The 11,292-nt window shown below is 37.7% G+C and overlaps 1 protein-coding gene across 1 annotated transcript; it reads right to left on the bottom strand.

Annotated features, from left to right (window-relative positions):
• Positions 1–804: 804 nt before the first annotated feature.
• LOC102741177 (uncharacterized) lies at positions 805–9,080 on the bottom strand. The gene has a single exon (XM_081810744.1). The coding sequence runs from the start codon at positions 8,606–8,608 to the stop codon at positions 7,142–7,144; it is 1,467 nt and encodes a 488-aa protein (XP_081666870.1). The 5' UTR covers positions 8,609–9,080; the 3' UTR covers positions 805–7,141.
• Positions 9,081–11,292: the final 2,212 nt, after the last annotated feature.

Here is an 11,292-nt window from a genome sequence, read left to right as displayed (position 1 = left end):
TAAAGGAAACAAATAGAAATTAAACAACTGAAAAATTCAAAAACCAAAATGAAAACTCCCTGGGTGAGTTCAATAGATTAGATACGAGAGAGAAAAGATTCAGTGAGCTCAAAGAAACATCAATGGAAATAAATCACTCTAAGCAACAAAGAGAAAACAGATTGAGGTACTGGGCGGGAGTGGGAGTCCAAGGACCCTCCAGGACAAGACCGAAAGATCTACCACTCACATTATTGGAGTCCTGAAAGAGAGGAGAAACCATGGGGCTGAAAAAATAATTGAAGAATATCTAAAAATCTTCCAAATTGGCAAAGGGCATACACCAACAAATTCAAAAAGCTAAGCAAACACCAAACAGGATAAACACCCCAAATTTCATGCCAGGTTGTATCATAATCAAACTTTTGAACTCTATATACAATAAAAAAACCACACTGAAAATAGCCTGACAGAAAGATGAATTACAGATAGAAAAAAAGTGGATTAAACGGCAGACTTCTCATCTGAAACCAAGGAGAATAGAAGGAAATGACATGCTTTTCAAGTACTAAAGGAAAGAACTGCTGACCCCAAATAATACATCCGACAAAAAGATTCTACTAGAATGAAGAAGACTTACATTTTTAGATAAAGGAAAACAAAAACATCTGTTACTAGAAGACCTTCCCCATAAGAAAGACTACAGAGGATCCCTGACTTAGAATGGTTTTAGGATTTTTCTTGACCTTACGATACTGTGAAAGTGATATACATTCAGCAGAAACCGTACTTCAAAATCTGAATTTTGATTTTTTTCCCTCAGACTAGCAATATGGAGTGTGGTACTCCCTTGTGAGGCCAGAGGCAGCACATCTCCCAGTCAGCCCCGCAATCACAAGGGTAAACTACTGATACTCTACAGTGTACTATGTTGCCAGCCATTTTTGGATATTGGTCTTGTGTTTTCCCATCCCATCATGTCTACAAAACACCCATCTGTGTCTCCTGCTTCTGGTGAAAAGAGAAAGTCAATTACTCTTTTTTTTTTTTTTAAAGATTTTATTTATTTATTTGAGACAGAGAGAATGAGAAAGAGAGAGCACATGAGAGGGGGTAGGGTCAGAGGCAGAAGCAGGCTCCCTGCCGAACAGGGAGCCCGATGCGGGACTCGATCCAGGGACTCCAGGATCATGACCTGAGCCGAAGGCAGTCGCTTAACCAACTGAGCCACCCAGGCGCCCGAAAGTCAATTACTCTTGAGAAGAAACTCAAGATAATTACCTAGCATGAAGGTGGCAAGCTAATAACGGCCATCACACGTGAGTTAGGACATTCTTAATCAACAATCAACCATATTAATGGTCAGTATTGGTTAAGTCCACTCTCATCATGAAGAAAAGAGATGGGCCAATTGACAACATGGAGAAATTACTTGTCACATAGAAGACCAAATACAGAAGCACATACTGCTTAGCCCACTGACAATCCAGGCTAAGGCAAGAAGTCTTTTCAATATACTAAAAGAGCATGCTGATGATCCTACACATACACAAATGTTTATAGAAAGTCGTGATTCCAGTGCTTCATAAGGCACCATAATTTCCATAATGTGAAGGCTAGCAGTGAGGCAGGAAGTGCCAATACCAAAGGTGCTGAAACTTTTAAGGAGGAGCTGCATAGGATAATTGTGGATGAGAAATATTTGCCAGAACAAATATTTAATGACAATAAAAGAAGCTTGTTCTGGAAGTGTATGCTGGTGCATTCATACATTTGTCGAGTCCAAGACAGTGCCAGGAGTCAAGGCACTGAAAGACATATAATGCTGCTTTGGGGTGGAAATGTTGCAGAGTTCAAATGAGAGCCTTTTCTACTCTACCACTCAGAGAACCCTACAGTATTCAAGAATGTGAGCAAGTATATGCTTCCCATTTATTATCACCATAACAAGAAAACTTGGATGACATTAGCACTGTTTAAAGACTGGTTTTCCAACTGTTTTATTCCACAGGCAGGAGACTACTGTAGGCAAGACAATGTTCTATTCAAGATTCTTCTGGGGGCGCCTGGGTGGCTCAGTCAGTTAAGCGTCTGCCTTCGGCTCAGGTCATGATCCCAGGGTCCTGGGATGGAGCCCCACATCAGACTCTTTGCTTGGCGGGGAGACTGCTTCTCCCTCTGCCTGCCACCACCCCGCTTGTGCTCTGTGTCAAATAAATAAATAAAATCTTAAAAAAAAAAAAACACTTCTTATCTGAGATAATGCTTCAGGGCATCCACAGCATTTCACGGACATGCATCCTGATGTAAAGGTTGTACATTTGCCAGCAAACACAACTACACTCATTCAATCAATGGACGAAGGTGCAACAGCTATGTTCAAAGCATACTATTTATGCCATTTGTGTAGGCTGTTGAAGTGACTGAGTCTAGCCAAATGCTCGACGTTTTAGAAAGATTTTCACATTCTAAATGCTCTTCAGAATATCACTACACAATGAGAAGTCAGGTAGCAATGCATGATGGAAGATATATGTGAACACATTCAGAGGCTTTAACAAAGATTCTGCTGTTGATGAATGTTAAGTAAAAAGAAAGATATTAGTGCTTGGGAAACAGCCAGAATTGGACATTAATGAGGAGGATGTTCCTGACCTTGTTGGCATTGAGGCTGAAAAGCTTTCTATTGAGGAGCTAATCAAACTGGAAGGACAAAGAAATAAAGAAGCTGACGCACAAGAAGTTACACATGAAGCACCAAGAAAGGTCACAGGAAACAGAGGACTCTGCTACTGTATCAATGGCATTTGGATGTCAGAAGAAATGGATGTCAGTCACAAGACATTCACAAGAGCTCATGGGCAGATACAGGATGCTCTTGCTTGCTACAGAAAAATACGGAATGAAAAGAAGAAACAAACTGCACAGTCAAAACTTGGTATCTTCCTAAAGAACACTATCAACACTTCCTAAAGAACCTAAACCATCAACAAGTGTTGCTGCCCTGCTGCCTTCTACCAGCTATTCTTCAGCCTCATCGTAAGAAAGAGAAATTGATGACCTGTCAACTGTAGCATCCCCATTACCCAGCAATTAATTTTAGTTCACCACCTCAAACATTCTTTAGGCCCAGCTGTGTATGTTAATGATAAGTACACATACAATCATAGTTTTCCCCTTTAAGTATAATATTCAATAAATTACATGAGCTATTCAAGACTTTATGATAAAATAGGTTTTGTGTTAGATGACTCTGCCCAACGGTAAACTAATGTAAGTGTTCTGAGTATGTTTAACATAGGCTAGGTTAAACTATGGTCAGTAGGTTAGTGCACTAAATGCATTTCTGACTACGGTATTTTCAACTTTCAATGGGTTTATCGACATGTAACTCCATCATAAGTGAAGGAAGATCTGTATAGGAGTTTGCAAAAAAGAAAGGAAATGTTAACAGAAAAAAATCTTGAGATTTCAAGAAGAAAGAACAATGGAATGGATAAAAGTAGAGGTAAACAGACTACACTTCTCATGGGTTTTGTAAAAATTGTTTGATAGTTGAAGCAAAAATCATCATCCAATATGATGCTCAGTGTATAAAGAGGAAATACTTAACACAATTATATTAAAGAGTGGGGAATGTAAAGGGACCCAATGAAAGTAAGGTTTCTACATATCAAAGTGCTAAGGTGTTGATACCATAGGCCATGATAAATTATATGTGTATAAAACAATACCTAAAATAACTACTAAAATACAAAGAGATAAACTAAAAAATATCATAGATCAAATGGAATTCTAAAAATTAAAGTAACCCACAGGAAGGCAAAACACAAAATAAAAAACAAAAAACCCCCAAAACAACAGAGGAAAAATAAAACAGGGAACAAAGAAAAACCAAATCATAAACTGGCAAACTTAAGCCCTAACGTATCAGTAATTATTTTAAACTTAAATGGTCTAAATATAGCAATTTAAAAAAGAAATCAGCAAAATGGATAAAAACAAAGCATGACCTGAATATGTGCTATTCCTGGGGACTGCCTTCAAATGTAATGATATACATAAGGTTGAAAATAAAATTATGGAACAATATAAACCAAAAACCACAAAATATTACCCAAGAAATGCAACAGTGACTATATTAATATCAGTTAAAGTATACCCCAAAGAAAATTTACAGGGGCAAAAAGGAACATTACATAATGATAAGAAAAGTCAACACACCAAGGTGATAGAGCAATCCTAAATGTGTATGCACCTACAACAGAGCTTTGAAATACTCAAAGCAAAAACTGATAGAACTTAAAAGGAGAAACAGACAATTCCAAATTATACTGCAGGACTTCAAAATCCCTCTCTCAGCTATTGAGAGCAATACTAAACAGAAAATCAGCAAGGATAAAGAAAATCTGAGTAACATCATCTACCAACAGGATCATGGGGACATTTATACAAACTCCATCCAATGACAGTAGAATACACATTCTTTTCAAGCAACCTTATAAACATTCATCAAGATAGACCATATTTTGGGTCACAAAGCAAACCTCAACAAATTTAAACAACCAGATCAAACATAAAACAAGTTAGAAGTCATTAACAAAAAGCATGAAATACTCTCAACACTAGGAAATTAAACAATATACTTCTAAATAATTTATGAATTAGAGAGGAAGTCTTGAATAAAGAAATTTTTAGAACCAAATGAAATGTAATTAAAATGTACTACAACTTGTGAGGAAAGTGCTGTGAGGAAAATTTATAGAACGTAATGCTTACATTAGAAAAGCAAAAAATCTCAAATCAATAATCTAAACATCCATCATAAGAAATTACAGAGGAAAATACCACCAAAGCAGATGGAAGAACAGATATAATAAAGGTCAATACAGATATCAGTGAAATTAGGAACAAAACGGTAACAGAGAAAAAACAGTGGCATAAAGTGCTGCTTCTTTAAAAAGATACAAAAAAATGATCAATATCTAAGAAGATTAACAAAGATAAAAAGAGAGTTGACACATTTCCAATATCAGGAATCTAAGAGGAGATATAAGTACAGATTCTTCCATCATAAACAATGTAATAAAGGAATACTTGAAACAAGTAAGAAAATTTAGATGAAATGGAACAATTCCTAAAAAAGGACAACTATGAAAATTCATCCAATATGAAATAGATATTCTGAACAGTTCTATACATATTAAATAAAATAAATACATAATTAAAAAGCATCTGAAGAAAAAACTCCAGGCATAAATGGTTCACTGGCTACCAAACATTAAAAATAAACCCAATTCTATATACTATTTTCCACATAATAAAAGCATATTCCCAATATATATTGGGAGGCCACTATCACCTAGACACCAAAACCAATGACAGTACGAAACAAACAAAAGGCAAAAAACAAACAAACAAAAACGACTGAAAGAAAGAAAACTATGTATCATTACCACTCATGAAATTAGAGGAAAACTTCCTCAACAACATACTAGGATACTGAATACTGTAATTTAATATATAAAAATAATTATACTCTAAACCAAGTAGGGCTTATTTCAAGAAAACAAAGCTGATTCCACATTCAAAACTCAAATCAATGTAATACATCATATCAACAAGCTAAGAAAAAAACAAGATTATATCAACTGGTAGAGAAAAAGTATGTGATAAAATTCAACACCCGTTCATAACAACAACAACAACAACAACAAAACCACAGCAAATCAGGAATATGGGAAACTTTCTAAACTTGATAAGAAACTTCTATAAAGAAAACCTCATACTAACATCATACTTGATGAAAAACTGAATGTTTTCCCCCTAATATCAGAAACCAGACAAGTAGTTACTAATACTGTTCAACATCATATTGGAAATCCTAGCTAGTACAGCAGACAAGAAAATACTAGGTATACAGATGGTAAGGAAGAAATAAAACTGTCTCTTTTGTAGATGATATTTCTATGTTTTCTAACCCCAAGCATTCTATCAAACAAATAAATGCCTACAGTTCAGCAAGGTTGCAGGATACAAAAATGACATCCAAATTTTAATTACATTTCTGCACACTATCAAAACTTGTGTGGAAATTGAGAGTTTAAAAATCAATGCCATTTATAATAAAAGAAAAAAAACCACCTAGATATAAACCTTATAAAAATCATGCAGGACCTATTATTGAAATTTACAAAACAGTGATGAAGTAAATCAAGCAATACTTAAATAAACATAGAGACATACTGTGTTCATAAATTGAAGACTCAACACGGTAAAGATGCCAATTCTCAACAAATTGATCTGACAATTTAACTCAATTTCTACTGAAATTCAATAGTTTTTCATTAAAATAGACAAGCTTCTCCAAAACTTTATGTGGAAATTCAAAGTAATGACTGTTAAACCAGTTTTAAATAAAAAGAATAAAGAGAGAAATTATCTTACACAACTAGAAGATTTACCATCTAATTACAGCAATCAAGTAAACCAATAGTACAGGACCAAGAAAAAGTCTAAGTATCAGCTCCTTAAAACCACATGAAGGTTCGTTTTTTCAAAAAAAAATCAAAGCCTTAAACAGTTTTAACTGGTGCAATAAAATGTGCCCATTCATATGTGTGTTCTTATCTCCTCAAATATAAAGGTGTTTGATGGCTCCAGCCTTTATATTTCTCACAAAAATTAAGCTCCTTAAGAACAGAGACAATGTTTTAGAACAAAGAAGACGTTCATGAAGTTTCCAAACCTGCCCTCAATTAACTCTCTTGATACTGGACAGTAATGAATATATATACAAGACACATAAAAGTCTAGGTCCTTTACCTCTAAAACAAAACCCTTCTCCTGCCAAGTAAACTAGGGAATTCAACACAAAGTGCCAAAGGCTTGGCAAGGAAGTCTGGAAGAAAATGTGTTTGTGTTTGCAGTTCATTTTCTCTTCTAAGTCTCTCCTTTCTTTAGAAAAAAAAAAAAAAAATTTCCTGAGGTAATACTGCAGTGTAAATTAAGGAAAGAGATGTAGCTGGAGATTTTCCTATGTGCATATAACCACTGGGTCTCCCCTGGATGAATTCTCAGATGTAGAATAAAGCTCTAGACTGGGTAAATTTCCAGTCTGACTCCTTAGATGACAAATGATACCCTGCAACAAAAGGGTTTCTCATAGGGAAGGAAACTGAGGGGTTTCTCTTTGGTATGAATGATCAGATTCTGAGTAAGATGTTTCCTCAGTGGTTACATTCAAGAAGTCTTTCCCCAATAGGAGCTCTTGGAGGTTGACTGAGGACTGCCCACTCGGGAAGGGTCTTCCCACTTCTGTTACACTGACAGAGTTTCTCCCAGTATGAATCCTCTGATGCTGAGTGAGGGATGAGCTGCGACTGAAGGCTTTTCCACACTCACTGCACTCATAAGGCTTCTCTCCAGTGTGGATGATAGAGTGTCGAATGAGGTTTGTGCTCCAACAGAAGGTTTTCCCACACTCGACGCATTCATAAGGCTTCTCTCCACTGTGAATCCGTTGGTGCCTTGTGAGCCCTGAACGGCGGTTGAAGGCCTTCCCACACTCCATGCACTCATACGGCTTCTCTCCAGTGTGGATGCTGAAGTGTCGAATGAGGTCTGCACGATTGCTAAAGGCTTTCCCACATTCTTTGCACTCAAAAGGTTTTTCTCCAGTGTGGGCCCTTTTATGCAAGATGAAAGTAGAGCAGTGGGTGAAGGCCTTTCCACACTCGTTGCACACATAGGGTTTCTCCCCAGTGTGAATCCTCTGGTGCCTCTTGAGGTATGACCTGTGGTTGAAGGCCTTCCCACACTCTAGGCACTCAAAGGGCTTCTCCCCAGTGTGGATGACGTAGTGGTGAATGAGGGCTGCACTCTCACAGAAGGCTTTCCCACACTCACTGCACTCGTAGGGCTTCTCCCCAGTGTGAGTCTGCTGGTGCCACATGAGGTATGACCTGTGTTTAAATACCTTGCCACACTCAAAGCATTCATAGGGATTCTCGCCACTGTGGATGATGTAGTGACGAATGAAACCTGGCCTATCTCGGAAGGCTTTTCCACATTCTTTGCACACAAAGGGTTTTTCTCCAGTGTGGCTTCTGTTATGCAAGACAAAAGTGGAGCGATGGGTGAAGGCCTTTCCACATTCATTGCACTTATAAGGCTTCTCTCCACTGTGAATCCGCTGGTGCTGTGTAAGGTGTGACTTACGGTTGAAGGCCTTCCCACACTCCATACACTTATAGGGCTTTTCCCCTGTGTGGACCATGTGGTGTTGAAGGAGATAAGTGCTTTTACTAAATGTTTTCCCACACTCGGTGCATTCATAGGGCTTCACTCCAGAGTGAATCCTCTCATGTCGAGCAAGGAGGCGTTTCTTGTTAAAAACTTTCCCACATTCATTGCATTTAAAGATATTTTCTTCTTCCTGAATCACAGAATCTTTACCTGACCCACATGAATCATGGTCATGGACAGCACTTCCCAAAGGGACTGGCTCCTCTACAACCCCTGAACACACATTATCAGCTGTCCCTATGTTGCCATGTTCAGAGCTTGATTTCCCAGGGAGTTTCTCCTTCTGGGGGTCTATCTCTGGTATCAGGTGTCCTTCTTGCATTTCCAATGACCCATCCTGATCCTTAGTTCGGCCCACCTGGGAGATCCCTGGAACTCCTTGTGTTAGTCGTTCCTGGAAGGAGACTCCCTCAGACAGGGCTGGCTCACTAGCAGTAGATTCTGTGATCTTGGGTTTTCCTTTGTCACCTGAAAGAAATCCAATACACAAAAAGGTCTGTTGGTAATGCCAACATAGAAAAAAATGAGCATTTCAGTGAAATGAAGAGAAAAAAATGAAGATGAAAATAGTGTCTCTGTGTCTTGCTACCTCTGAATCCCTGGACAACAATGTCTTTTATTTCCAAGAGTCCTAGGACTACTGACACCATGAAAGGGAGACCTGGGGGAGTGGTTGGGTTAGAAGACAAAGTGCAGGAGAGGAGACACAGTCAATTCCAGACTGGATATTTATGCAAATAGGTAACTCATTTGGAACCCTGATAGTTCATGCTTAAAAGATGACTGAGGGCAATGCATGACCACATGTAATTAGAGGGCTAGTGCTTTGAGCTGTAAGATAGCAACTAGGCCTCTGGACAGAGTCATGTAGGAAATGACTCAATCAACTGTGCTTATGTAATGACAGTAAATAAAACTCTGGACCCTCAAGCTAGGTGAAATTCCTGGGTTGCCAATACTTTGTACATGTACTGCTATACATCAATGCCAGAAGTGTAACAAGTCCCTGAGGATACGGTAGGGCACGTAAGGAACCCTTCCAAAAACTGTTCCAAAAAACACCTGATACAGACATATTGGACATGACTTTACAACAACCATGTTAAAGAAGCTCAAGGAGCTAAAGTAAGATGTGGAGAAAGTCAAGAAAACTATGTATAAACAAAATGGAAATATCAACAAAAAGCTAGAAACCTAAAAAGAAACCAAAAAGAAAAGTATAACTGAAATGAAAAATTCACTGCAAGGATTCAAAGGAAGATTTCAGTAGGATGAAGAAAGAATCAGCATACTTAAATACAGAAAATGAAAATTATATCCACGGGGGAGGGGGGAGATTTAAGAAAAGTGAACATACCCTAATGGACCTGTGATACACCAGTAGAAGAACCAATATACTCATTGTGGGATTTATCAGAAAGAGAAAGGGTAAAAGAAAATATTTTAACAAGTGGCTGAAAATGTCCCAAATTTGATGGAGACATCAATAATAAATATCCAAAAAGATCAGTGTACTCCAAGAAAGATGAACTAAAATAGATTCACACCAATAAAACTTACAATCAAACTTTTGAAACCCAAAGATAAACAGAGTATCTTTTTTTTTTTTTTTAAAGATTTTATTTATTTATTTGAGAGAGAGAGAATGAGAGACAGATAGCAAGAGAGGGAAGAGGGTCAGAGGGAGAAGCAGACCCCCCGCTGAGCAGGGAGCCTGATGTGGGACTCGAGCCCGGGACTCCAGGATCATGACCTGAGCCAAAGGCAGTCACTTAACCAACTGAGCCACCCAGGCGCCCTAAACAGAGTATCTTGATAGCAAGCTTAAGGCAACCTGTCACAAAAAGAAATTCTCAATAAGATTACAAACAGAGTTCTCATCAGAAACTTGGGGAGGCCAGAAAACAGTGGGTCAATATATTCGAGGGTAAAAGAAAAAAACTGTCAACCAAGAATCCTATATCTGGCAAAAGTGTCCTTTAAGAGGAATAAATTAAGACAGTTCCATATGTAAAACCCTAGGAAGTCTGTTATCACTAGACCTGCCTTGCAAGAAATTCTCAAGGAAATCCTGCAGGGTGAAATGAAAGGACACTAGACAGTAATTCAAAGCCATATAAAAAAATAAAAAATCTCAATAAAAATAAATACATGAACAATTATAAAAATATTATTTTAACAATGGCTTATAACTCTACTTTTTGTTTTTTTACATGATTTAGGAGACTAATTAAAAAAAAAACTATACTAATCTAAAAGCTAATGTTACTGTAACTTCAGGTTATAACTCCACAGGTAGTTTCTACATAATTCAAAAGACTAATGCATTTAAAAGAGTCATTAGTTTTGGGCGCCTGGATGGCTCAGTTGGTTAAACAACTGCCTTTGGCTCAGGTCATGATCCCAGAGTCCTGGGATTGAGTCCCACATCAGGCTCCCAGCTCAGCGGGGAGGCTGCTTCTCCCTCTGACCCTCTCCCCTCTCATGCTGTTTCTCTCTCTCTCACACAAATAAATAAATAAATAAAATCTTAAAAAAAAAAAAAGAGTCATTAGTTTTAAGTCTGGGGGCACACAATAGATAAAAATATACTTTTGTGACATGAACTAAAGGAGTTGAGAACGAAGGTGTAAAGGAGAATTTTTTTGTTAATGAGGGCAGGCTAGTACAAAGTAAGATTAATGCTACAAGTTTAAGATGCTAAATACAATCCCCATGGTAACCACCAAAAAATAGCTATAGAATAACACAAAAATAGACTCAAAATGGTTGAAAGACCTCAATGTGAGACAGGAGTCCATCAAAATCCTAAAGGAGAACACAGGCAGCAACCTCTTTGACCTCAGCCGAATCAACTTCTTCCTAGAAACATCGCCAAAGGCAAGGGAAGCAAGGGCAAAAATGAACTATTGGGACTTCATCAAGATAAAAAGCTTTTGCAAAGCAAAGGAAACAGTCAACAAAACCAAAAGACAACCGACAGAATGGGAGAAGATATTTGCAAAT

This window comes from Leptonychotes weddellii, unplaced genomic scaffold, assembly GCF_054177405.1.
Source record: "Leptonychotes weddellii isolate Sample4059 unplaced genomic scaffold, ASM5417740v2 HiC_scaffold_3579, whole genome shotgun sequence".
In the NCBI taxonomy this organism is placed as follows: Eukaryota; Metazoa; Chordata; class Mammalia; order Carnivora; family Phocidae; genus Leptonychotes; species Leptonychotes weddellii.
This window is presented reverse-complemented; position numbering and strand designations above follow the sequence as displayed.